Source organism: Camelina sativa, chromosome 16, assembly GCF_030686135.1.
Source record: "Camelina sativa cultivar CO46 ecotype springtype chromosome 16, ASM3068613v1".
Taxonomy (NCBI): Eukaryota; Viridiplantae; Streptophyta; class Magnoliopsida; order Brassicales; family Brassicaceae; genus Camelina; species Camelina sativa.
Genome location: NC_141895.1, coordinates 30,497,237 through 30,523,004, shown reverse-complemented (window position 1 = coordinate 30,523,004; position 25,768 = coordinate 30,497,237). Strand labels below are relative to the sequence as shown.

Sequence of the window (25,768 nt, the reverse complement as noted above, 5' to 3'; positions counted from 1 at the left end):
AAAAAGAGAGAAAAGAAGGAGAAAAAGAGAAGTAAGTTGTTAGTAAGGGCAAAAATGTAAAAGGAAAGTGGGCACATAAGCAAAAAAAACTTAGAAAAGTATACCAGTAAAAAGTGGGTTTTTGTGACAGAACTCAACCCAAAGTGGGTTTTCATGACAGAGTTATGAGTTATGACTCGTAACCTTCTCTGATTACGGAAATAAATTCGAAATAGTAATTTGGCAAGGCCCAAAGCCCACTTCTGTATTTTCCACGTGCCAGACCATCTCCACTCCTATTTAGATTTTTTCTATTAAAAAAATTAAATCATAAATTAGAATAAAACTAAAATTAATTAGAATAAATTGACGTCTTTAATGTCTTCCTACGATATTTTCCTCTTCTTTCTTCAAAATATCTAAAATTTATATTAAAAAATTATTGAGATTTAGGATTATTCTTACCCAAATACTTTTGTTAAGATTCAGTTATTAATAGTGTGTAAGTGGCTGAAAATATGTTAATTTAAACGACTTCTACCTTGCTCTTTTTCAATCTTCCAGCCAGATCCACTAAATTTACAATCTTTTTACTTAGTTTTTAGAAATCTAAAATAAAAATATTGATTATAAGAAATATATTTTTTAAATCAGTATAACAAATACACCACAACCAAAAAAATCTGATCCTCACAAGTAATCTGGGGACTATAAGAATATTACAAATTTGAATAGTCTAAATTATGTAATAGTATTGTTTTGATATTATACAAATATGAATAATCTAAATCTTGTTAAATGCATCATTTATAAGTCTATCATATTCGATAATGAGGTTTTTTATTTGATATTTGACAATTAATACAAAACCAAGTCTTTCTAACTTATTTGAAATCATTTATTCATTATATTCATTTATGATGTACATTATCATGCATCTTCTACTAGTGTTGTGTTTAAATTCCAAAACTATCTCTAACTAATTAATGCCATTTTTTAAAGATAATGCATATATATTCTTTAACATGCATCACTCAAACATATTTTGTACAAAACTATTGTTGTATTATGCATATCATTTGTCCAAATCAAGATTACAAAGTTGATAATATCAAAACATTATTATTACACGAGAAATTCTAAAAGCTCTATCTCCCTCTCTTCCATTTCAACATGCTTATCAAGTTTATGCTCATAATAAGCCTTACACTTTCTATACAGATTCTGCATTTCATCCTACAATCCATTTAACAAAGAAATCCAATTAGCAAAGAGATCAAAAATAAATTCCTTTCTCTTATGTGACTTTCAATAAAAATTACTTGATGTCTCAGGTTCGCGTGCGCCAATTGTTTATGCAGCTTCAAAATCAAACCATCCTTCTCATCTATAAGCTTCCCTTTTTTACTCTATGTCCATAAGCTTTCCTTTTTTGACTTCTTGTAACAACCATTTTGTAGGTTCTCATTTGGAAGAAAGTGACAATCAGATTCAGTTGTTGTTAAATGCAAACAAAGATACCAGCCATTAGTAGTAAATATATCATGCAGACACAAATGCAAGTTAACATAGGCTAAATTCAGCTATATATATATATATATATATATATATATATATATGTAGTAAAGATCAAAGAGAAATAGATGTAAATTGATTTCTGTGTATTACAATGTGACGAGAGAGTGAATGAGCCTCTCAAATATAATTAAATATAATGCAAGTCCTTTTTTTTATAATGCAAGTCCTTTTTATTACTTTATAGTTGTTGTTATAAAAGACTTTAACATGTGGATCATTCACATCACTTTACGTTAACGTTGGATTGTGGATATCTATATACAGTATATATTTATATATATATTGATTTCTTTTGTTCATTGATTCTAGGCTCTAGCAGATTGACGTAAAAGCTCTAGTTAATTTATCAAAAAAAAAAAAAAAGATATTTGGATATTGATAAACTGCATGATCTATTGAATATTTAAATACTTTATGTTGGGGAAATCCAACAATGAAAGAAGTATAATTTAATGGCGGACCTATACGTACGAGGTTTGCCGCCACTCGAAGACAAGACAAATTAACGATATCATGTTTAGGACGGGTCATGGGATTATTGGGAAAACAAAATTTACTGTATAGTGGTCAGGACCGGTCATGCATATGGATTTATCATAAACCGAACATACTTAGCCCTCCTATCGTTCTAAAGCTTGCGTTAGTTGTTTACTTAGCACAATCATTAACAATTAATCAATTATAGACCTGGATCTTAATTGATTTATACATTGTTCTTATATAAGTATTTTGATGTCTAACGTTAAAAAATCTGCCAGCAAAAGGTTAATAAGAATTACAAACATTATGGAGGAGTGGAAAGAAAGTTTTCAACTTCATTAAACTTGACAATTTCTTTTTGATGGAAGCGGAGACATTTGAAAAATAGCAATAAAAAGAATTTCGTATTCCATTAGCTATGCATAATAAGTTTCAAATTCTCTTATGAGACTAGCTAACATATTTCAGATTCATATTAATTTTTCTGTCGTGTCATATTTTGGAGTATCGTCAATTTAATGCAATTTTTACTAGCATTGTTACATATTTTGAATTAAGATTTTTCCATAAGAGCTTTCGAATGGTTTGTTAGTTTGACGAACCTAAAAAGTATGAGATCAAAAACGAAGTATAAAGTAATAAAAAGGACTTGCATTATTAAAAAAAAATGTATAAATAAATAAAAAGGGACTTGAGTAAAGAAGAGGAACGCAACTGAAATCTCTTTCAACAAGACCGAACAGCAAAACAAAGTTAGGGTTTTGCCATCTCTTCTTCAACGCGAGAAGAGGGAAGCATGGGTGAATCATTCGAAGGTTTTGGTTTCTCTAAACTCCTAAGGGTTTGTATATATATACTCTCGACCAATCGAATTAAACTCCCTTTTTTTTTTGAATTAGTTATCCCAGGGTGGACATCGTGGGTCGAAGATGCATATTTGCTATGTACACCTGAAGATCCTGAGTGCTTGAAGCATCACTACATTACACGAACCGAGAAAGACGAGCCTCAATACACAGTAGATGAAGAAATTGCCATGATGAACGAACAAATCGAGAAGAGCGAGGTTTTTGAAATTATATGGTTCTTTTTGTTTTATATTACAATATACTTTCAAAATTGTCATATTGAATTAATGTCTGAACTAGGGGTTCGATATTGATTTCTCGTTGTTCCGGTGTCTGTTCAACTACCATCTTGTTGATCCTGATGATATTGACTTCGTTGAGGAGCCAGAAACCACTGGGGATCTAATGAAGAGGCTTTCTCAAGAATCCCTTAAGCGCTACAATGAGGAGGAGGTCATATATCTAATATATGCTCTTCATATATGTTCTAGATGTAATGTTGTACACTAATATATATCTATGAATGGTTCCTTTGTTTTGAAACAGGGCACGGGGTTCGAATTTGTCAAGTTTGTCAAAGCCAATTTTCACTATAGCTCTGGGTTCATGTTTCTCATAACGTTTCAAGTGTTGGATCCGTCTGATGACCAGGAAAAACTCTTCCAAGCTAGGGTTCGTTACTCTTCTCGTTTCCCGGCTCAATACGTCTTTTGTAGGCCTAAACCCGATCCAGAAGGTACTCTTTTCTTTTCCAACTCTTAAAACTTATGGGGATCAATAGCAAAAGCATAAGTGATTCATTGTGGAGTACTGTATTTGCCTCTTTCTCTTTGTTTAAAGATGTGAAATTGTATTTTTTTTTTCTTTTGAAATATTTGGTTATTATCTCTGTCTCCTGTCATTTATTTTGTGATTTTGGATTATTTTGGCAGTGGACTCTGATGAAATTTCCGAGGAAGATGTCAAAGGCGTATGATATATATCGATTTATATATAAGAGCTTTTACTTTGATTCGATGGATCTTTACGGTGACGTTGGAAACTTGGATTGATATATACTGACAAAGTGTAGATATGGCTTTAAACATTTGATGGTGACAGAGGTAAAGGATGGCTTCAAAACATTACTCAAAGAATTTGATTTGGATACAAAAACAGTAGAACCTCTGTAAATTAATACTAGGTAAATTAATAATCTCTACAAATTAATAAATTTCTGTGGTCCCAAGTTGGGACTAGTGTAATTTTGGACACTATTCGATAATATAATAAAATAATATTTTTTTTTGAAAATTCTTTGTAAATATATGGTCCCATCAATATTATAAATTAATAATTATATAAATTATCTAAATATATATATATATATCTACACATTAATTTTTATTAGAGTTTATTTTTAATATTTTTACTGTATAAGAATCTTTGAGTGCTATCGCCAAAACATGATAATTGTTATTTTCATAGTAATTGATTTTATAAAAATATTAGTTATAACCATTAAATCTTATTTTTAATATTTTTTTTACCAAATTAGGAAAGTCTTTATAAATTAATAATTATTAATTTATCGAAAAATTAAAACCTCTATAAATTAATAGATTTTCTTGGTCCCAACATTATTAATTTATAGAGGTTTTAGTGTAAGTGAAAGTGTTAAATCTAGAGAAAATAATCTTTAATGGCTTTAAACATTTCCTATTTATCTTGTGGGTTACTAAAGTTAGGCATCTGAATATTCTTTAAGGTATTCAGAATATTGCCTATTTATAACATTCAATAAATGGAAAATACCAGAAAAAAAACCCCCTGAAAAAACCCAAAGAGATTCGGATTTCTCCGAGGAGAATGTTGGGCCGGCAAACCTTAAAAAAGATATGCTTTCTGTCATGTTTCACTTTTTTTTTTTTTCTAATAATTTTTTTTTCACTTTGATTAATGCGATGGTTGTTTACTTATCCGTATGTTAACAGTTCTAAAAACTCCACGTTAACTTAAAAATTAAAATGTAAGGTTATATCACACGACCAGACAATAAAAGAAATTGTAATCAGAGATATTTCAGAACAGAGCTTTTTGATTGGGTTAGTAGTTGAACGAAACTAAAAGTATAGAGCCAAAAGACAAAGATAAAAAATAATAGGGACTTGAGTTAAATAAATGGGATATTATTATAAAAGAGTTCGAAGTTCGAACGAAACTCTACAATCACTTTCCCCAAAAAAAAAAAAAAAAGAGAGTTAGGGTTCTTCTTTCTACTCAACGCGATGGGTGAATTTGGAGAAGGTACGATTCGAATTTCGTTTTATGTAACGTTAAAAACTTTATAATTTTATACTCTTTCCCCTATCGACTCCAGTTACAATTTTACAACCTCGTCGTAGGCTGGGTCAAGTTGCTCGAACCAGCGTTTTTGCTGTGGAAACCTACAGACTCTGACTATGAAAGACCTTCATACATGACTCGAACCGAGAAAGATAAGCCTGAGCTCACACCGGAGCAAGAACTTGCAATAATGACCAAAGAAGTCAACGACAGCGATGTATGTTTTTTTGTATATATATCAGGTTTACAATTCTGTGGGTTTGATTTGGTTTTGTTTTTTATGCAGGGCTTTGATATAGATTTTAGATCTTTCCGCTGCGTTTTCAACTACCATCCTGCGGTTCTCCATTCATATGGATTCAGTGACGATGAGACAGAAACCCTAGACGATTTACTCAAGAGGCTTGCTCATGGATCCCTTGATGACCACAATGGCAAATGTGTGAGAGCACTACTAGTCTTTTTGCCTTTTACGCTTTCAAATTCAATTGGCTTAGCTTATTTATGAATGTTGTTTTGTTCAAAACAGGGCACAAATTTTGAGTTTGTCAAAATTGTTAAAGCCAATTATCACTTTGCTGCTGCGATTATGTATCTCATCACGTTTCAAGTTAAGGATCCTTATGATGACAATATTAAACTCTTCCAAACGAGGGTACTTCATGCCGACGGTATCAGGACTGAGTATGTCTTTTGCAGGCCCCAACCCAATCAACCACGTATGATAAGAAGCTATTCTTTTCCATTGAATTCATTATCCATGATAATCTTCCTCTATCACCATATGATTATACCTACCATTTATTTTTGTTTCTTGAGATTTTATATTATTTGGTTTGTTTCTATAGTTGAATGCATTGGGATCAAGAAAGATGTGGAGAAAGTTGTAGAGAGATCTTGAGCAAGTTGTCAAGAGAGATGTTCAGAAAGATGTCAAGAAACAAAAGTAAGTGTGGAAACATCTATACCTACATGGGGTCTTTACTTTACTGTTAGATGTATGGTTGATTACCTCTTCTCTTCTCTTTACAGATTGGAGTATGAACTTTTGTGTGCCACAAGGAGTTAGAACCCGAAGATGCTTCATTGTTTTTATATCTCTTTGCATCCTCGATGTGACGGTTAATTTACTCATGGGATGAAGTGAAAACTTATTGTACAAGTTGTTGTGCTGTTTTCTTTTGTCTGTGTCGTCCGTCCATTATTATGAGTAACTAACAACACATTATGTTATCAAAATGAATATTCTTTTGTGATGGTTTTGACTCACTTTGTTGTACAGTAGTTTCCCTTGTATAAACACACTCTCCTAACTTTATATAACTGAGAAATATTACCAAGCAGAAAGAGAAAATATAGTAGATTAAAGAAACACACCCACACGCCACAATTTCTAAAAGTTGAGTAATATTAGCTTGTAAAGGAGCAAAAGTAGTTCAAAAGCAACAAAGAAGAGTAGGTTAAGAATTTAAAAAACACATGAACAAAGTCTAAAACAAAGTCTACATATAACAGAGTATTCCCAAATCCCACCAAGTAAAAGTGTGGCATATTGTTATTAACGAATTTATTCACTCCTTCAGACGTTTAGAAATTGATTTTCTTACAGTACCGAAGCTCCCATAATGCTATATATACATTATATTATAAGTTTATAATAACTGGTTATATACATCATACCGTAGGATAAAACATCACCATAAACACCATCAAAAATTACTTTTGAAAAATATTTTTAGCCGTAGACATTTCCGAAAAAAAAGTATTGATTTTTGAGAAACAGATTAAGGATGGTTGAATGAATTATTATTAATTTATTATGCTCGACAAATCCAGCCAAAATACTTTTTCCAAATAAAAAAGAAAGAATAGAGAACCCCATCAAAAAAAGTAGTTAATGGTGGACCTATACGAATACGAGGTTTTGCCAGTGGGAAAGTAGTCCCCAAAGAGATTCGGATTTATCCGAGAAGAATGTTTGGGCCAGCTAACCTTAAAAAAGACATATGCTTTCTGTTCTGTTCCACTTATTTTTGTTATTTCATTTAATAGCTTTATTAATATATTTTAGATACTACTAGTATATGATAATGATACTATTAAGTAGTTTCACTCTATATTAATCAGATGGTTGTTAACTTATCCGCAATGTTAACAGTTATAAAACTCTATGCTAACGCAAAATGTAAGGTTATCAGACGACCAGACACTAAAGAAATTTAATCAGAGATTTTAATTTCTTGGTAACTATATAATCAGAGATATTCAGAACAGAGCTTTCGATTGGGTAGTAGTTGAACGAAACTAAACGTATAGAGCCAAAAGACAAAGATAAAAAATAATAGGGACTTGAGTTAAATAAATGAGATATTATTATAAGAGAGTTTTAGTACAAGGGAAACAAAAAAAAGAGTTAGGGTTCTTCATTCTACTCAACGCGATGGGTGAATTTGGAGGAGGTACGGTTCCAATTTCGTTTTATGTAAAGTTTAAATCTATATAGTTTTTACTCTTGCCCCGATCGATTCCAGTTACAATTTTACAATGTCGTCGCAGGCTGGGTTAAGTTGCTCGAACCTGCGTATTTGCTGTGGAAACCTACGGACTCTGACTACGAGAGACCTCCATACATGACTCGGAAAGAGAAAGATAAGCCTGAGCTCACACCAGATCAAGAACTTGCATTAATGACCAAAGAAGTCAATGACAGCGATGTATATATGGTTTTGTTTTTTTTTTGGTTTCTTTTTATATATCATCATCAACTTTACTAGAATTGTGTGAAATTTTATTTGGTTCTGTAGGGGTTTGATATCGATTTCAGACCTTTCAGTTGCGTTTTCAACCACCATCCAGCGATTCTCCAATCATGTGAATTCAGTGACGATGAGACAGAAACCTGTGAGGATTTACTCAATAGACTTGCTCAGGGATCCCTTAGTGACCACAGTGGCAAATGTGTGAGTGAGAGAGATCTCACTTGTCTACTCTTTTGCCTTATGCTTTCAAATTCAGCTGGCTTATTTATGAATCTTGTTTTTTGTTTTTATCAAAACAGGGCACAAATTTTGAGTTGTCAAAATTGTTAAAGCCAATTATCACTTTGCTGCTGCGATCATGTACCTCATAACATATCAAGTTAAGGATCCTTATGATGACAAGATTAAACTTCCAAACAAGGGTACTTCACGCTGACAATATCAGGACTGAGTATGCCTTCTGCAGGCCCCAACCCAATCAAGGAGGTATATATATATATTAAGCTTGCCTCTTTCACCATGTTAGTAGGGTTTGGCATGTTTACTTCTTTATTTCTTGAGATTTATAGTATTTTGGATTTGTTTTGATAGTGGAATGCATTGGAATTATAAAGGATGAATATTATAAAGATGTCAAGAAACAAAGGTATAGTCGAAAAGATCTTAACTACTTTGATGTCTTGTATGGATGGTTTTTTAAAGTGATTGTCTTCTTTTTACAGATTGGAGTAGGAGCTTTTATATATACCACAAGGTGTGAGAAGCATGATATGCTCCGATCCGTTTTTTTTTTTTTTTGGAAGCTGTAAACGTAGAGGGATTTAAGTGTAGCTGGATACAAAAATAGGAAACGTATAGTTTTAAATCGAAAAAGAAATAACCAAAGTGTATTGGATTGGAACAAACTATTCTTTTCTAGACTTTGGCTGAAAGATTTGTAATTATTTAAAGTTCCAAAACAGTAACAAATGGTTTTATAAATTAAGAAAAAGAGAATTACAAAATTTATTTTGTCGGAATCTAAGACAAGACTTGGTATTTTGAATATATTTTATATATCTTAGACATTAATTTGGTTTTGGTATTTGATTAGTGATGAGATATTTAAATTCATAGAATCTTTTATCGTATTTTTTACTCAGTGGAATTTACTAACGTTGTTAATTATATTGAAATAAAAACAAATATATCAGAACAGAGCTTTCGATTGGATTGAGTAAATTCCCAAAGGAAACTATAAAGTGTATGTACATGTAAATTCCCTGAGGGGGAATTAATTTATAGATAAAAATTATGAGGCAAAAACCAAAGAGCAAGAAAGTTAGAGGGACCTGAATGTAACGGTGAATCCACTTCATTTTTACATTTATAGACTTTATATTTTTAATAAATGATTACAAATGGTTACAAATAAGTTATAAATATGTTATAGATTAATCCATATATTAATATTAATGGTTAAACCTAAATATTAGGGATATTTCAAATTGATAATTGATATATTAATGGTAACAAATAAAATCATGAATATTTCAAACTGTATTTTTGGAAGGTTTTAGTCCTATATCGCGTTGTTTTCAAAGATCTTTAAACACAATATTACAAATTTATTTTTCACAAATTTTATCGATAGACCACAACGTTAATCAAAGATAGATTACGAAATTAATAGATTGATTGGTTACAAATTAAATAGTGGATTACAAGATAGATTACAAAATAAAATTTAACCAGTGTTATAGCACAGATACTTATCTAGAATCATTAACAATATAAAATTTACAAAATAAGTGTTTTTTTCAAGCTTTCATATTTAGCATATGATTTTATTGCATAATGTTTTATCCAGAAAAAACTTTTAAAAACAATAACATAAATTATATTTTATATAAAAATACAATATAAATAAAATGAATTTCAACCCGTGCTAGAGCAAGGATCTTAATCTAGTAGCTTATTATTAAGCGAGTCCGAGAGAGAGATCTAAAATCACTTTCCCAAAAAACAAATTAGGGTTCTTCAACGCTGCTTGAGCGATGCTGTGTGAACAATTTGCAGGTACAACTTGGTTTCTCTAAAATTTCAGATTTCTGAAAAAATTCTGTACCGATCGATGTGATCAATGTTGTGATTCTGATTACGTTTTGCAAGGTTGGACTTGGTGGCTCGAGGATGCATATTTGCTATTTACACCTGATGACCCTGACTGGTTGAGACCTTACTATATCACACGAACCGAGGAAGAGGAGCCTCGTCTCACACCAGACCAAGAAACTGATCTGATGAACGAACAAATCGAAGCTAGCGAGGTTTTGTTTTTTTTTGTTTTTTTTTAAAAAAAACTTTCGGTTTTATGTTATCGCTACAGCTTAAAAAAAAAATTATGTTTGTGGATCCTTAGGGGTTTGATATCGATTTTACCAAGTTCCGCTGCCTTTTCAACTACCATCCTGTTGATTTCGATGATGATGAATTCGTCGAGGAGCCAGAAACCAATTTGGATTTGCTCAAGAGGCTGGCTCAGAGATCCATTGATAACTACAATCAACAACATGTGAGAATTGATGCTTATGCTTTTTTGTGTGTTTGTGGTCTCCATTTTTACAGTCAATTAAAAATGAAGTTACTGAATTCAAACAGGAGACAGAATATGAATTTACCAAGGTTCTCTATGCCAATTTCCACATGTCTGCTGGAGTAATGTTTCTCATTACATTCCAAGTGAAGGATCATGCTAATTACCTGACTAAAGACTTCCAAGCTAGGATTCGCTAGTCTTTCGTCGATGAGAGCAACTTTGTCTTCTGCCGGCCGAAACTTGATCAAGAAGGTACTCTTTTCTTTTCCACAAACTGGGTAGCTTTTCGAATGGGTCATTAGGGTTGTTCTGAAACTTTGTCGTTCCTTGAGATTTATTCTGGATTGGTTTGGCAGGTTCGACCGACGAAGATGACGTTGGAGTGGCCGAGAAAGATGTCAAGAAACCAAGGTATACTATTATTTAGGAATACAAACCTGGATGCATCTTTTCCTTAATTTTTTTGTGTGTGTGAGAATCTTAGCTGGATCTTTGATATTCACAGACTGGACTAGGAGCAATAATGTATATGATATTAGTTACACGCCGATGCATTTGTGAAGATTTTTAAAGATGTCATGGCATTTGATATGAAGAATTGAAGATACCAAAATTCCATATGTTCATTTTGGAGAAACACAACAAAAACAAGAATGTCTAAATGCCGTGGTGGACCTATACGAATACGAGGATTGCCAAATGGAGGAAAGAATCTAATGAAAGCGATTCATCCGAGGAGAATGTTGGGCCAACCAAGAAAGCCCCAACGGATCAACTTGACGACAAATATTCATGACTTTTAATTTTTTACGTATTGTTGATCCATAATATTTTTGTGTACACTGAAAAATACGATACGAATCAAAACATAAAGGGTTTTGGGCCTTTTGGCTTTTTTTTTTTCTTTACATATATGCGATAATTGTTTACGGACGACCCATGCAATAAAAGAGATATGCGATAATTATTGTGAATAGCAAAGTAATTTTACAAAAAGTTCTTATAGGTTATTACTATTATAAGAAAATTGACTAACACTTTGCATGAAAATTTGAAATCAAATTAAAATTTTAATCGATACAGTTTCCAAAAAAGAGTTTTCGATTGGGTGGTAGTTGAACGAAACTAAAAGAATGAGGGGAAAAGACAAAAATAAGGAAATAAAAGGGTGTTCAGTAAAAAAAAAAAAGTGGAATCGTATATTAAATATTGAAAGAGAGTTCCAGAAGATAGAAGTTGCCTTCACCAAAGCAAAGCGAACAATAATAACAAAAAAAAAAAAAAAAAAAAAAAGAGAGGAAAAAAAAAGAGTTAGGGTTTTGTTCATCACTGCTTTTGACGCAAGCTAGGCGATTTGTGAGAGGAGGAGGCATGGGTCAATCATTCGAAGGTATGAATCCAATTTTGTTTCTGTAAGCCCTTTGATTTTTGTAGACACGACCCGATGATCAATCGATTTAAACTCCCTTTTTTTGTTGTTTCAGGGTGGACATCGTGGGTCGAAGATGCATATTTGCTGTGTACGCCTGAAGATCCTGAGTGCTTGAATCATCACTACATCACACGAACCGAGAAAGACGAGCCTCATTACTCAGTAGATGAAGAAATTGACATGATGAACGCACAAATCGAAGCTAGCGAGGTTTTTTTTTTTTTTTTTTTTTTTTTAATTTTTAGATAATTGTTTTGGTTTTAATTAATCAGTTATCAATCCAATTTCATGTGGTGTGAATTTTAGGGATTCGATATTGATTTCTCGAAGTTCCGATGTCTGTTCAACTACCATCTTGTTGATCCTGATGATTACGATTTCCTTGTGGATCAACAAGAAACCAACGGCGAGTTCATGAAGAGGCTTTCTCAGGAATCCCTTCAGCGCTACAATAACGAATCGGTGAGAACTGAAATTATCAATTCATGCTCTTCATTTATGTTCTTTTTTGTACAACAACAAACAACAACTCATACTGAATTGTTCCTTTTTCTAGTGTACGAAATTGGAGTTTCTCGAGGTTGTCAAAGCCAATTTTCACGGATCTTGTGGATATATGTTTCTCATCACGTTTCAAGTGTTTGATCCCTCTGATAACCAGGAAAAAACCTTCCAAGCTAGGATCCGTTACACTTCACACAGCCCGACTGAATTCGTCTTTTGTAGGCCGAAACCAGATTCACAAGATATCAAAGGTATATGATGATTTATCCATCTGTAATAAGAGCCTTTCCTTTGATGGATCATTTACTTTTTTTTTTACTTGACACTGGAATGTTGGGTTTATTTTTATTTACGTTATTTTGGATTGTTTTGGCAGTGGACTCTGATGAAACCTCAGAGGAAGATGTCAAAGGTATATGATTTATCCATCTGTATCAGCCTTTACTTTTATGGATTATTTACCTTTTTTACTTGACATTGGAATCTTGGATTAATTTTTTTTTAACCCATGATACTTGCAGGTTGACGTAGGAGCTTTTAAATCCCCAGGACTGAGATGTGAGAGATGTAATTTTCTGTAATTTTCGTCCTGATCTTTTTCCTGTAATTTTCTGCCTGCTTTTTAGCTCCGATTATGACTTTGACTTGCTTTTGGGAGTTGTAATGCCGCTACAGTGAACTTATTACATATGGGTGTTGTTGTGTTGCTACGATATGAGCTTATTGTGGGTGTTAGTGCACTAGTTTAACTATTTTCTACATCGTGCGTAGCCTTTGGTATATCAGTTTGCACGGATTATTCGGGTATGAAGACTAATTAACGTGTGGTAGAATGAGAATTGAATCCCTACAATCTTTGGTTTGGATTTGGGTATTAAAAGAAGATTTGAGTTTTAAAAAATCAACTATAATTTGGTTCGGGTGTATGCTAATTTGTCTATATATACTGTGAAGTACATTAGACCTCTAACCTATACAAGGATTTCGTATTATGGAAGTTTAATATATAATATAAACCACATAAATGCATTTAAAACAATCATGCTACAGAGTAATTTTACCACAACTGAAACAGAAAACTTGAACATTTGATTCAACGAGAAATCAGAGATGGGATGCGGAACATGAATTAAGAAAGAGTGGTACAGAAGCAACCGCAGCACAAATCATTCGGGAACAAGAATCACATCTCTGAAATCGGTACCCAAAATTTCAGTGTTCGTTCACGAATCACAATGTTAAGATTACCATGAACCAAACAGAAGTAAAACTATGATTTTCTTAGTTCAAATATAATTTATTTTTCAGGTTATACTCAAATTGAACTCCAAAAGATATTACAAGGATTTAAGCAAGTACCGATCACGTCAATACAATTACCACACCATAAAGTGAATACTAAATGAGTGTTTAGAGGGGAAAAAATATTCAACAAGTAAGCGAAATAGAGAAGGAGAAGACATCATCAAGAGAAGGAGAAGACATCATCATCATCATCTGTCATATTATAAACAGAAAATATTCACCAAGTAAACGTAGAGCTTTGTTGCTTCTCCAAAGTATCCCCTCATGGGTTATAAGCTTCACGATTAAGAAGCTGTACAGTAAACAATAAAACAACAAAAAAAATCAGATTTAGATGATGGTTTAGTGAACCAGGATTTAATTAAGGTTAAAGGTCCTACCACTGGATAAACGATGCCAGTAATCAGCGATGGCTGTCCCTTCCCTCGGCTAACCTGTCGGAGTATCTTAATATTCCCATTATCGCCCCATTGACGCCCAGCTGAATTTTGGCACTTCCAGTAATGTTGTTTCTTATAGGTTGCATAACCAGTTATTAGTAGCATATGCTTGTCAATTCTTTTACTACCTTTCGGAGGGCCATCGTAAAATCCATCCTATGTCAAATACCAAAAAAAAAAAAAAAAAAAAAAATTGAAAACTAAGTAATAACATAAATATCACTCAAGCGAAAATAAGTTTGTTTACGAGACTAACCCCTTCAAAATTTTCGAACTCTTTGTAGAAGTCTATCACGACAGCAACTGGACCTTCATTGACCAAAAGGATAAGCTCCTTTTCATCCACTTTGCTTAAGATGATTAAATCTTGAACTTTAAAACTTTGCTTAGACTAAAAAAACAACAAAAGGCCGGGTTAGATAGCCAAATAGCACATTGACATTCTGAAAGAAAGGTAAGAGTAAGCTTTACCTGACATTTGTGAGTACAGAGAATTGGTGTTGGCTTCTTCGGTTTAACTTTACTTTTCTTCTTATCTTCAGAAAATGGGTCGACACACTTACAATCTTCCTCCAACAGTGTACCATTATCCTTGAGAAAGGTTCGCAAATGCTCCAAGTTTTGAAGTCCTCCTTTGAAATCTGTCTTTCCAAATAGACCTACCAAAAGGTGTAAAGCTGATAGCAAGAGAGGAGCTTCAGCTTTGCCTTCGATTAGAAGACGAGCAGACATACTTCTAGTTGAAGCTATGGTCCAGCAAGTACCTACACAATTAGGAAAACAACAACTTAATAATATTAAAGAAGCAACAACTTAATAATATTTAAAGACGTGACATATGTAAACGTCAATTATATATAACCAACGTGAAACACAGTCTTATGTGACATATAGATAGATTAGATATACAAGTATGTGTGCCTTTAATTAACCCACAATGAAACAGAGTTCTTTACGTGTGAAGAGATTGATGTATAATATATATATATATATATATATATGTGCATAACTTTGAATTCTATATTTGGTTATCCTATCTATGTCGCATTTTCTCAAACGGTTCTGGTTTTAATTAAAGCTTCCTAGAGAAAATTAATCCAAAACCTAAATACTTGTAATTTAAAGTCGATTTAATTTACTTAGGAGCTATAATCAATCATATAGCCAGTGGAATCAAAATGATTTAACTCACGCCGAAATCCTTGGGGATCCTTTTGGTATATCCTACAAAAACAAACACATGAACAAGAATGTTGGTATCGATATATGTAGACTACACCACACTACGGTAGTATATGTTAATAAATAAAAAAAACCCAAATAGAATTCAAGTAAAGAAACTAGTAGTATGAGACATGACGACGACCTTAGGATAATCTTCATCGGACTCTTTTAGCTAAAAAAAAAAAATGACTAATCAATATTAGTAACTGTTTAAGTTAATGTTTTTCTTCTTCTTCTTCTTCTTCTTCTTCTTCTTCTTCTTCTTCTTCTTCTTCTTCTTCTTCTTCTTCTTCTTCTTCTTCTTCTTCTTCTTCTTCTTCTTCTTCTTCTTCTTCTTGCTTTCGATTTGAGTGTAGGATGAAATTTCTTCGATCTTTTGCTACCGGCACCGTAAGATTCATTACCTTCCATCTGTTTAATTGCAACAACAACAACAAAAAAAAAAAAAAAAAAGCAATCCAGGTGATTAGATGCAACACTCCAAGATAGAGAACATGAACAAACACGTACGGTGTAGCAATTAAAGAACTTTGATAACCGGTTTAATTAGGAAAATAGTAATTGTAAACAGAGATCGAATCTGCATATGTCTCGCTTATCGATCGTCTCGGATTATTGTTATAGGGTTTTGTGCCATTTCACACATTTAGAAATTTTTTAACAGAAACAACCAAGAGATTATATCAAACGAAGTGATCGGATCACATCAAAAGCAAGATGGATCTCTCAATCGATCGTTATCTTCTTGTAACTTTTTCCAAACAACAAAAAAATTTATAAAGCTACTACACCAGATATTGAAGGAAACCTCAGAGAACTTAAAAAAAAAAAAAAAATTCACAAAGAAGATCAGAGAGAACTCGAAATCAAAAGAGTCAGGTGTTGAAGCTTAAGCCACCTTCAACAAACAAGCGGATGTTGAAAGGATCAGCTCCTATGCGGAGAGAACACCAAAAAAAAAAAAAAAAGAGAACCCAGATAGAGAGGGAAGAGGGAGAGAAATGAGCTTAAAGAGGAGGAGGAAAAATCCAAAACAAATGTTACTTTTTTTTATTATTATTATTTTGTTTTTTTTTTCAAGTGTGGGTTTTAAAAACTACTAACCTTTACTTTTTTTTGTTTACTCTCTGACTAGTATTAGAAACTCGAAGAAATTTTTCAATTCAAAAAAAAAAAAACTGTTATTATTTATTAAACCATCTTAATTTTTATTTTATTTTTTGGTAATTGATATATAAATCAACTAATGTTATTTCTTTGTCATCTTTAAAATATTAACCATTTTCTTATTCTTAACTCAACCTCTCTCTCTCTATATATATATATATATATATATATATCTGCGTTTAAATGCTTCCGTCCTAGAAGGATACGACGACGTCGAATAAAAGACAAATGTTTGTTGGTCGCTTTAAAGCATTTTACAGGACGTACGCATGTATATGTATATGGTTACTAGAAATTGGCTGGGTTATACGAAAACAAATTACTAATGTTATATGGTTCATATATATGTGGAATTGGTGACAACTGTAAGTTGGCTGAATCTTGTACAAGTGATTGTATATATGCTACAGTAAAATTAGAACTGTAAAAACAAGTTTAAAAAAGCATTGTAGACGTTCAATGCTCTGTACATGTTTGCACTGCTGTATATTTTACATGATTTAACAATTTCCACACTGGAGACTCATACAGTCATACTTGATAAAGCTAATATTTGATTAAAGACGTGTTATATAAGTTGATCATGTAGTGCAATAGGAGTAATAATAATCCCCATAAAAACAGATGTAGTTTGTATTTATTTCTTAGAAGTTAGATAACGTCGTCATTAGCTTTAGGACTTATTTTTACTTTGTAATGAAGTTGCATTATTCACTTTTGTTTTAATTTTGATTGTTATTTACAAACATAAAAGCCAGTGGTAAAAAAAAAAAAAAAAAAAAATTTCAAAAAAGAGACTCTGATTTTTTCCTATTGGTTGGGAAAACCATTACATCACACTCACATGTGTCAACATTTTTTATTTATTTATTTATTTATTTATTTATTTTTGAAAAATCCCACATCTTTAGCATGAGCCATGAGGGACAAATATTCCAGTGTATTCTAGTATTTTTATTCTTATTTCTTTTTTTCTTTTTTTATTTGTTTGTTTCTTTGTATGTTCATTTTAATACTATTAAAAGAGAAGTACAAAATTAAGAATGTCCAAAATCCTGGCTAATATTATAGCAATTGCCACTCAATTAAGCATTAAGAAGATGATTAATTAAAATTGAAAAGGGTAAATTTGGAATTAAAAAATTCAACCCATTTATGGAAGGATCCGCGTGTTTTTTATGAATCTCCGACTGGGTCATTAATTGTTTTTTCGGTCATCTCCAGATTTTTTTTCTTTGATAATCATTTTGATTGTTTCTTTTCGTAATTACTTCTTCTATCAGTAAAAAAAAAAAAGGGATATGTGTGGCTTTAAACGAATCAAGCAAACTTGAATTGTCTTTCGGTTATGAATTAAAAAACACAATCTTAAAAAAAAAATCATTTCTTTGTTGCTAACATAGAAATGAATATGTACTTATTGGATCTAGCATATGATGTATAGAAAATAGAGAAAAAAAGAAAAACTGATTCTAAGTTTGTCCAAAAATAAACTGATAAAAATGGAGGTTCGATTTCTGAAAGAAGAAGACGAGGGTAATTTTGTTATTTCTAATTAGGACAACAATATAAAATGCTAGGTAGGAATCGAACTCAAACCAGCATACTATAAAATATATTATTAGTTATATATTAAATATCATAAGATATAAAGGGGTTAGCAAAATATTTTTTGTTTAGAATGATGATGTTATATTTTATAGTACTTGGATTAATCTGTAAAACTATTAATTGCCGGTTCAAAACAGTTTACATAATTTAACAATGTTGTAGGTCATGTGATGGAACGAGTTAGAGTTTACATAAATCTTCTTATAATGTAAAGAAGATTGTGTTCTTTATGCAAATAACACTAGGATTTTACATAATTAATAAATTTAATTAGTTATAATTTTTTATTTTTAATAATATAGTATAACATTGATATAATACTTTCTGTTTTATACCAAAAGTGTTATACTGCGATGTATCGCATGTTAATTAGTACTCATATTTAAGCCTATCAATTAAACCAAAGTGCGTTAGACGAATGTGACCGCAGGTTTAAATATTTTTAATCAAAAAATATTTTTGTAAATACTATTGTAGGATGATTGTCTGCAAGTTAAGATCTTTAAATACAATCCGTTCCGGGACGGGTCTATAACATATGACATATTTAAACTATTAGACCAACACTAAAACTAATTATTTAAATATTTCATGCATATATTATATATTTATAACCATAGTTTGGAATTAATTAAGTTATAAATGATATCCATATTTACAGAGCCGTGCCAATGGTTATGGAGGCCGGAGGCACAACAACAAAAAAATTTACATAGTAAAAATTTGTAAAATATTTACTCGGAGAGATATTTTTTTCCTTTTTTCTACCAAAATTACTTAGTTTTTCAAAATCAACACTTTTAACCAACATTTTAATAAACAAGAATCAAGTTTAAGTTTTTACTAATTCATTTAATATTTAGTATTAAACTAATTCATTTAATATTTCTAATGACATTTCAGTTTTTTCTTTATTTATAGATAATTACTAAGTTTAGAAAAATCTCATCCAAGTCTTTCGATTAAAAGATCTAAGCTTCTCTGCTCTAAAGAGTTGAATCTCACCAATTTAAGGGCTTCTTGATTTTTTACTGAAAAAGAGATCGTAGGTGGTGGTTTCTTTTTATGCACTGACGCACGGCTATGCATATTTATTATTTGAACTAAAAAATATACATGGTTAAGAAAAAACAAATATTTTATTTATATCAGTTCGACTAACATTTAATAATTAAAAAAGTATTAAAATATATTTAAAACACAAACAAAATAAATTTTTGTTTCACGTTCAATCCTAGTTGTTTAATATTATCAACTCATTAATTAGCTCTGACGTGGCTTCCGTACAAATGATGGTGGGATTGGGATATGGCAAACAAAAAAGGTTTTTATGGAAAAGCACACCCTTACTAGCTACACATTTTTTCTTGGTTACTTTACAGTTCCTTGTTATATGCATGACTCGCTATCAAGAAAATTAATGACGGTCGACTGACGAATAGAAAAGGTTGGATCCGAGTAAGGCAAGTTTACTTATATTAACCGTTAGTTTATTTTTAGCTACTTTATAATAAAAGAAAAAGAAAAAAAAGATTCGATTTGAAAACTATATTATGGTGGAACATGCATTTTTCAGTACTGTATACTAATATCTTGGACAACCCATCAACTAAACTATTATACTATTATTCTTGGCACCAATACGAGGTTGGTAATATAGTACTGTATAACGCAAAATATAGTCTAGAGATCCGATCCGGATTCATCTGAGAAACAACGTTTGGGGAAAATGACCCCACAAGATCGCTTGATAAAAAATATTCAATGGTTGTGTGTGTGTGTGTTTTTTTTTGTTATCCTCACTGTTTGTCTTTTCTATTATTTTTTGTTTTTTGAACTTAATAGTTTATCGTAATATTTTTGTCAACTTATTCTTAAATATTCTAACCACTTATTTAAAAACCGTATTCGGCACACTCTAAATCACATAACTAACTCGTCCTAGGGACAAAAACATGATTTTGTCTAATCTTTATATATATTGTGTACAGAGAAAAAAAAGATCGTAATTAGCTAGGTTTCATTACTTTAACTATCACGACTTTTTGTTTATTTTCTCTCTCCCTATTTTAGCCTTGTAAAGATGTTGCACTTTCTACCTTTAGATGTCAATTTTATTTAAGTTGCTTTCATATAAATCCCTGTTGAAAAACAAGATAAATTTCAAAAAGAGATATCTATAATTATCTTTGTTTGGCAAGAAAAAAATAAAAGAAACGAAAAATATACCACTATCTATCCTTTTATTTATATCTTTGTTTTTCATAGTTTAATAATACTCTACAGTATTGTTTTTTTTCTTTCCAACAAGACTAATAGCTAAAACTCATTACACAATACACATGATATTTCTATGGTATTCATAGTAAATTTTCAATTAATAAAGGAGTTAACAAATTTAACACGCAATTGTGACATCTCAAAGCATTTTACGTTGAGATTATTACTCCTACACAATGTCTTCGAATTTATCATCCTTTATTTTAATCCTACTTAAATCATCCAAATTTTAATTTATTTTTGAACCATCCACATTTTCAGAAATATTTATACATAAATCGTTGCTTCAGTACAAAAATGGAATCAAGTAAAATCACTTTTTCATATGGATTATCCAATTGTCATCATATTTTAAATTTTGTGTACATTTTGATTTCAGTTAAATGCCAATGCATTGTTAAAGTTTTTTTTTTGAAAAATTTCTTCTATTGAAAAGCATGGGAAATAAAAATATTACAAGGCCTAGCCCACAGTTTTTTAGCTCATTACATAGATGATGTTCATAAGCTCTAGTGAAAACCAAAAAGGAAATGACTTTGAACGAGTGATGATCAAAAGATACGCTATCGAAGGCCCATTGTTGAAATGAAACTTAGTTGAACCTTAACCAGACGATAATCAAGCGTCTAGTTGCAAACCGACCAAATAAACCGTTGAAGAAGATGAACCAACCACCTACCCATCAATAATGATTGAATCGTAATGATCGATTCCAATTTCTTAACCTAGCTGCCGTCGAGAAGAGGATTATCAAGATGAATCCATCCTAGTAACCACAACCTATAAACCATAATTCAAGAACCTTTGATGCAAATACTGGACGAGAAGAGCGAAGGCTAGAAGCTCTGTTTCGAATGGTGGTATCAATGATGGAGATAATGGAGTCCGCCGATTTAAACTCATTCCGATGGTTCCGTTCCGACCAAAGGTTGTAGATCGTCGCTTGCCATGCTAGTAACTGAAGGCTCTTTTCATACTTGCTCCCACTATGAGACAGTAGCGATGCCATAGTATCTTCCCACTTACGTCGTCGAGGTAACCTAGCTCATCTTGCAATATCATCCCAAATACTCCAGGCGAATGAGCATTCAAAGTGGAGATGAGACCTTGACTCATTTGCAGATCCGCAGAGAAGACAAAGTGGATCCGTTTGAAGTCCCCACTTTAAAATCCTATCTCTTGTTGGGCATCTATCCATGATCACTAGCCATGATAAAAATTTGTGTTTGGGAATGCCTCCTGAGAACCAAACCAGATCTGACCCAAGGTACTTCTTCTCCTCTGCTTTTGATTGACTTGTAGATTTCTCCGGTTTGATAGTAGTCAGATTGTTTTCCATTCGGCCACCATTCGTAATGATCATTAAGATTTGAAAGGGATATAGTAGTTAAGTAGGACTGTGGGTTTACCTGCTCATCCGACCTTGCAGCAGGTAATTTCCAGTGATTTCTCCCCCTTAGACTAGCTACAGATGCATTGGGGCTAATTCCCAGATGTTGATGACTTGGTAGGTTTAGGTAGTTACGAATGTTACCAAAGGGAGACCAATTATCTGACCAAAAACTGCAGCTTTTCCCATTCTCCAACACCAACTTTATCCATGGATAGATGTCTACCCTTATCTTGATTAGTTTGTTAGCCAGCCAGGATAAGCTTTGTTTAAGCTTTATAGTCCAGAAGTTGCTCAAGTTATCTGATAAAAATCTCTTTTTTGAACCAGGCAACCCATACTGATCCAGATTGGAAGAATAGAAGCCAGATCAATTTGAGCAGACAAGCTTTACTCCAACTGGTTATGTCTCGCAGTCCTAACCCTCCCTCTGCTTTTGCCAGAGTAACTTGATCCCATGCTACCCTTTCTGTGGATTTTCCTTCAATTGTACCATTCCAGAGAAAAGCACCACAAAGGGAATTTATTAGATTAATTACGTTCTTTGGCAGCACAAACGACGAGCACCAAAAATTAGTTATTCCAGCAATAACAGAGTTTAGGAGTTGGAGTCTCCCAGCAAATGATAGGGATCTGGTTGACCATGAAGACATTCTCCCTTTTATTTTTTTGGATCAGGGGCTCGCAATTCAATAAGGTTAGCTTTTTGGTGCACAAGAGAACTCCTAAGTATCTGATTGGCAGTGATCCATGTGTGAGTCCAGAGACTGATTCTATGTGTTGGATTTCTTGCAGAGAAAGACTAGATGAGAAGAAGGAAGTCTTTGAGATACTCAACCCTAGTCCTGAAACACTTTCAAACTCTTTCAATACTTGCAGAATGTTCATGACTGAGTCAGTAGTTCCTTCACAGAAAATAAGTTAGTCATCAGCAAAGCATAAGTGGGTGAGTTTAGAGATTTTGCACTTCGCGTGGTAACCAAATTTCCCATCTGCTGCAGCCTTGTTTAGGAGGAGAGAAACACAGTTCATGGCTATGACAAATAGATAAGGAGAGAGTGAATCTCCCTGTCTAAGCCCTCTTTTGCCCTTGAAGTACCCATTGACTGAGCCATTGAAACCTACTGTGAATGTAGGAGTACAAATGCACGCTTCAAGCCACCTTAGGTATTGATTTGGCACTTCTAACCCTCTAAGACAGGCAAATATGAACTCCCACCTAATGGTATCAAAAGCTTTTGCTATGTCCACTTTGATAGTTATCCTCTTGGGACCTTTGCTTTTGTGATACCCATTAACTAATTCAGCTGCAAGAATGGTATTTTCTATTAGTAATCTCCCTTTGATGAAAGCTGTTTGATTTGGTAGGATGAGGTCAGGCAGCAAGGGTTTCAATCTTTTAACAAGAAGCTTTGAAATAGCTTTGTAGAGGGTGTTACAGCAAGAAATTGGTCTGAAGTCAGCTATAGCAGAAGCTCCTGGTCTTTTTGGTACTAAGGTCAATATAGTGGAGTTGAGAGCAGATGGCATAAATGAGGTGGAAAAGAAATGAGAGATCCCTGCAACTGTTTCTGAACCAATGATTCCCCAGGCGGACTTGAAGAAGGCAGAGGTAAGCCCATCTGGCCCTGGTGATTTGTTCTGGTTTAGCTTTTATATGACTTGGAGAATTTCCTCTGCAGTTGGGACGGATGCCATAACAGCTTGAGTAGATGGGGAAGCTTTGAATCCAGTAAGCGCTTGAATCCAGGCTGGAGAGATAATCAAAGTTGGTAGACTTTCTGGAGCAAGGATATTTTGGAAGTGATCGATGGCAAGTCTACTCATTTCAGAAGGGTCATAGATGATGACACCCGATATAGTGGTGAATGATCTGATGGAATTTTGGGAGTTCCTCATCTCAGTCACTTTGTGAAAGTAGGTAGTGTTCTGATCACCTTCTTTAAGCCAATTGATTCGAGATCGTTGTCTAAAGTAAGCTTCTTCTATGATTTTCAGGTAGTTAAGCTTCTTCTATGATTTTCAGGTAGTTAAGCTTCTCAGTAAGGTCTCTCTCTTGCTGGAATAGGTAAGTGGATGGTGAATTTAATGCTTGAACCTGCACAACATTTAACAGCTCATTAGTAACTCTCACTCTCCTTTGAATTTGAGAAAAATTGTCTTTGTTTAATGATTTTAGTGTTTTTCTTATTGCTTTCAATTTGTAGCACAAAGACGCCAATGTTACTGCCTCATTCCCGGCATGAATCCAAGCAGTCTCAACAGTGGTTAGGAAGAGAGGATGAGTGGTTAGGTAGTTCCAGAATTTGAAGGGTTTGGACCCAAATTGGGGAAGAGGAGAGGCTAAATCAAGCAAGCACGGTGTGTGGTCTGAGAAATCGGGAGGGAGAAAGGAGGCAATACTGTTAGAGTAAGCTTGAAGCCAGTTATTGTTCACTAACAACCTATCCAGCTTTTTTGCTATTGGATTTTGAGGCCTGTTGTTCGTCCATGTAAAGCTGGAGCCTTGGTGTCTCAAATCAAATACTTCGAAGCTGAGTAGGGCGTCTCTAACCTCAGTCATTCTGGTAGAGTAGGAGTTTACTGCTGGATTTGAGTGTTCTTCAGGATGAGTTATCTGATTGAAATCACCTCCAATTACCCAGACTCTTTAATCCAGATTTAGGTCTTGTTTTAATGCTTGAAGGTTGAGCCATAACTGAGTTCTTTCATCTTCTAGGTTTGAAGCATAAATAGCAGTGTAGATAAAACTTGTTCCTCCATAAATTTGAAACTCAACTGTGAGAGATTGTCTAGACTGATGCAGGACTGATGCAGTGATCGAGTTTTTCCAGATGATTACAATTCTTCCATCTTCATCTGACTGGTGGTTTGAAGCAAAATTCCACCCAGGGCATGTACTGATCATAACTTGGTTCAGATTCATTTCCTTGATATGAGTTTCCAAAAGAGCACCAAAAAGTGGTTGATGACTAAATGCATTGTTAAAGTTGTCATGCCATTTAATATGATCGCACTACTCCAGTTCTACGAAGAATTGAAGATACTAATATTCCAAATATTTTGATACGAGACTCAAATTATCATGATTCATAGGACCATTATGATAATATGTGCTTTAATTAGTATTTTTGTTAGCATCTCTCGTGCATAATATTATGTGTCAACGGTCAAGAGGGAATTATGTCATACACAATAGGACAGTAAAACCTCTATAAATTAATAATATTGGAACCAAGAAAATCTATTAATTTATCGAAATTTTATTAATTTATAGAGAGACTTTCCTAATTTGGTAAAAAAATATTTAAAATAAGATTTAATGGCTATAACCAATATTTTTATAAAACTAATTAAAATGAAAATAACAATTATCATGTTTTGATAATAGCACTCAAAGATTTTTATACCATAAAAATATCAAAAATGAACTCTAATAAAAATTAAGGTGTCGATATATACATATATTTGGATAATTCTATATAATTATTAATTTATATTATTGATGGGACCATATTTTACAAAAGATTTTCAAAAAAATTATTATTTTATTATATTATCGAATTATATCCAAAATTACACTAATTCTAACTTGGGATTAGAAAAATTTATTAATTTATAGAGATTATTAATTTACTGAGTATTAATTTACCGAGGTTCTACTCTATTATATATTCACACTTACACCGTATGAGGAAAGTTCTTCACAGAAAGAAAAAAAAATCAAAGCTTACGAAAAACGGTCCTTTTTGTGAAATATATAATAAATATTTGCGTAACAATCAAGTCTTTGTTTGTTTTGTTGTATATCGTGGGACTCCGACAAAAGAGAGGTTGTTTCTTGTCGAGGTGGAAGAGAAGAAAAAAG

The 25,768-nt window shown here is 32.7% G+C and overlaps 5 protein-coding genes, 2 long non-coding RNA genes and 2 pseudogenes across 9 annotated transcripts; 7 read left to right on the top strand and 2 right to left on the bottom strand.

Annotated features, from left to right (window-relative positions):
- The first annotated feature begins 2,833 nt into the window (after positions 1–2,833).
- LOC104752991 (uncharacterized) lies at positions 2,834–3,861 on the top strand. Its single transcript, XM_010475252.2, has 5 exons — positions 2,834–2,852; positions 2,946–3,103; positions 3,186–3,338; positions 3,432–3,621; positions 3,818–3,861. The coding sequence occupies exons 1-5, from the start codon at positions 2,834–2,836 to the stop codon at positions 3,859–3,861; spliced, it is 564 nt and encodes a 187-aa protein (XP_010473554.1).
- A 1,234-nt stretch (positions 3,862–5,095) lies between these two features.
- On the top strand, positions 5,096–6,466 carry LOC104703940 (uncharacterized; annotated as a pseudogene). The gene is made up of 6 exons (XR_015585361.1): positions 5,096–5,171; positions 5,270–5,427; positions 5,497–5,652; positions 5,740–5,929; positions 6,059–6,156; positions 6,243–6,466. The product of XR_015585361.1 is annotated as an uncharacterized LOC104703940 (transcript).
- Positions 6,467–7,336: 870 nt separating this feature from the next.
- LOC104703939 (uncharacterized) lies at positions 7,337–8,928 on the top strand. Its single transcript, XM_087490272.1, has 6 exons — positions 7,337–7,669; positions 7,767–7,924; positions 8,015–8,170; positions 8,269–8,455; positions 8,561–8,615; positions 8,692–8,928. Exons 1-4 carry the CDS (start codon positions 7,573–7,575, stop codon positions 8,338–8,340), a joined length of 483 nt encoding a protein of 160 aa, XP_087346398.1. The 5' UTR covers positions 7,337–7,572; the 3' UTR covers positions 8,341–8,455; positions 8,561–8,615; positions 8,692–8,928.
- Positions 8,929–9,939: 1,011 nt separating this feature from the next.
- On the top strand, positions 9,940–11,514 carry LOC104752988 (uncharacterized). Its single transcript, XM_010475251.3, has 6 exons — positions 9,940–10,027; positions 10,121–10,278; positions 10,371–10,523; positions 10,610–10,799; positions 10,904–10,958; positions 11,053–11,514. The coding sequence occupies exons 1-4, from the start codon at positions 10,006–10,008 to the stop codon at positions 10,742–10,744; spliced, it is 468 nt and encodes a 155-aa protein (XP_010473553.1). The 5' UTR covers positions 9,940–10,005; the 3' UTR covers positions 10,745–10,799; positions 10,904–10,958; positions 11,053–11,514.
- A 261-nt stretch (positions 11,515–11,775) lies between these two features.
- Positions 11,776–13,242, top strand: LOC104752987 (uncharacterized). Of its 2 annotated transcripts, XM_010475250.3 has the most exons (6): positions 11,776–11,937; positions 12,032–12,189; positions 12,286–12,441; positions 12,536–12,734; positions 12,860–12,895; positions 13,005–13,242. In XM_010475250.3, exons 1-6 carry the CDS (start codon positions 11,919–11,921, stop codon positions 13,007–13,009), a joined length of 573 nt encoding a protein of 190 aa, XP_010473552.1. In that variant the 5' UTR covers positions 11,776–11,918; the 3' UTR covers positions 13,010–13,242. The 2 variants fall into 2 exon arrangements, with proteins under 2 accessions (XP_010473552.1, XP_087346506.1); XM_087490380.1 differs by lacking the exon at positions 13,005–13,242 and having other exon boundaries at positions 11,779–11,937; positions 12,860–12,903.
- A 669-nt stretch (positions 13,243–13,911) lies between these two features.
- On the bottom strand, positions 13,912–21,626 carry LOC104754150 (uncharacterized). The gene is made up of 5 exons (XM_087492866.1): positions 21,488–21,626; positions 14,700–14,992; positions 14,485–14,619; positions 14,169–14,384; positions 13,912–13,980 (listed from the first exon to the last, which is right to left on the bottom strand). Exons 1-5 carry the CDS (start codon positions 21,624–21,626, stop codon positions 13,912–13,914), a joined length of 852 nt encoding a protein of 283 aa, XP_087348992.1.
- Positions 21,627–21,700: 74 nt separating this feature from the next.
- LOC147926118 (uncharacterized) lies at positions 21,701–23,067 on the bottom strand (annotated as a pseudogene).
- Positions 23,068–23,688: 621 nt separating this feature from the next.
- Positions 23,689–24,246, top strand: LOC104752986 (uncharacterized). The gene is made up of 3 exons (XR_015584779.1): positions 23,689–23,821; positions 23,931–23,968; positions 24,108–24,246. It is a non-coding gene; the product is annotated as an uncharacterized LOC104752986 (long non-coding RNA).
- Positions 24,247–24,398: 152 nt separating this feature from the next.
- On the top strand, positions 24,399–25,040 carry LOC147926117 (uncharacterized). Its single transcript, XR_015584780.1, has 2 exons — positions 24,399–24,586; positions 24,697–25,040. It is a non-coding gene; the product is annotated as an uncharacterized LOC147926117 (long non-coding RNA).
- The last annotated feature ends 728 nt before the right edge of the window (positions 25,041–25,768 follow it).

What these genes read in the sequence shown, in the direction of transcription:
- LOC104752991 (XM_010475252.2), top strand. An exon ending in AGCGCTACAATGAGGAGGAG is followed by an intron (nt 3,339 to 3,431) that starts GTCATATATCTA and finishes GTTTTGAAACAG; the next exon opens with GGCACGGGGTTCGAATTTGT. An exon ending in GCCTAAACCCGATCCAGAAG is followed by an intron (nt 3,622 to 3,817) that starts GTACTCTTTTCT and finishes TTATTTTGGCAG; the next exon opens with TGGACTCTGATGAAATTTCC.
- LOC104703939 (XM_087490272.1), top strand. Translation starts at nt 7,573, where the DNA reads ATGAGATATTATTATAAGAGAGTTTTAGTACAAGGGAAACAAAAAAAA. An exon ending in AAGAAGTCAATGACAGCGAT is followed by an intron (nt 7,925 to 8,014) that starts GTATATATGGTT and finishes TTGGTTCTGTAG; the next exon opens with GGGTTTGATATCGATTTCAG. An exon ending in GTGACCACAGTGGCAAATGT is followed by an intron (nt 8,171 to 8,268) that starts GTGAGTGAGAGA and finishes TTATCAAAACAG; the next exon opens with GGCACAAATTTTGAGTTGTC.
- LOC104752988 (XM_010475251.3), top strand. Translation starts at nt 10,006, where the DNA reads ATGCTGTGTGAACAATTTGCAG. An exon ending in GCTGTGTGAACAATTTGCAG is followed by an intron (nt 10,028 to 10,120) that starts GTACAACTTGGT and finishes ACGTTTTGCAAG; the next exon opens with GTTGGACTTGGTGGCTCGAG. An exon ending in AACAAATCGAAGCTAGCGAG is followed by an intron (nt 10,279 to 10,370) that starts GTTTTGTTTTTT and finishes GTGGATCCTTAG; the next exon opens with GGGTTTGATATCGATTTTAC.
- LOC104752987 (XM_087490380.1), top strand. An exon ending in AGCGCTACAATAACGAATCG is followed by an intron (nt 12,442 to 12,535) that starts GTGAGAACTGAA and finishes TCCTTTTTCTAG; the next exon opens with TGTACGAAATTGGAGTTTCT. An exon ending in AGATTCACAAGATATCAAAG is followed by an intron (nt 12,735 to 12,859) that starts GTATATGATGAT and finishes TTGTTTTGGCAG; the next exon opens with TGGACTCTGATGAAACCTCA.
- LOC104754150 (XM_087492866.1), bottom strand. Translation starts at nt 21,626, where the DNA reads ATGAGTCAAGGTCTCATCTCCACTTTGAATGCTCATTCGCCTGGAGTA. An exon ending in CTGTCTCATAGTGGGAGCAA is followed by an intron (nt 14,993 to 21,487) that starts GTATGAAAAGAG and finishes CTAATTGTGTAG; the next exon opens with GTACTTGCTGGACCATAGCT. An exon ending in AGTTCGAAAATTTTGAAGGG is followed by an intron (nt 14,385 to 14,484) that starts GTTAGTCTCGTA and finishes TATTTGACATAG; the next exon opens with GATGGATTTTACGATGGCCC.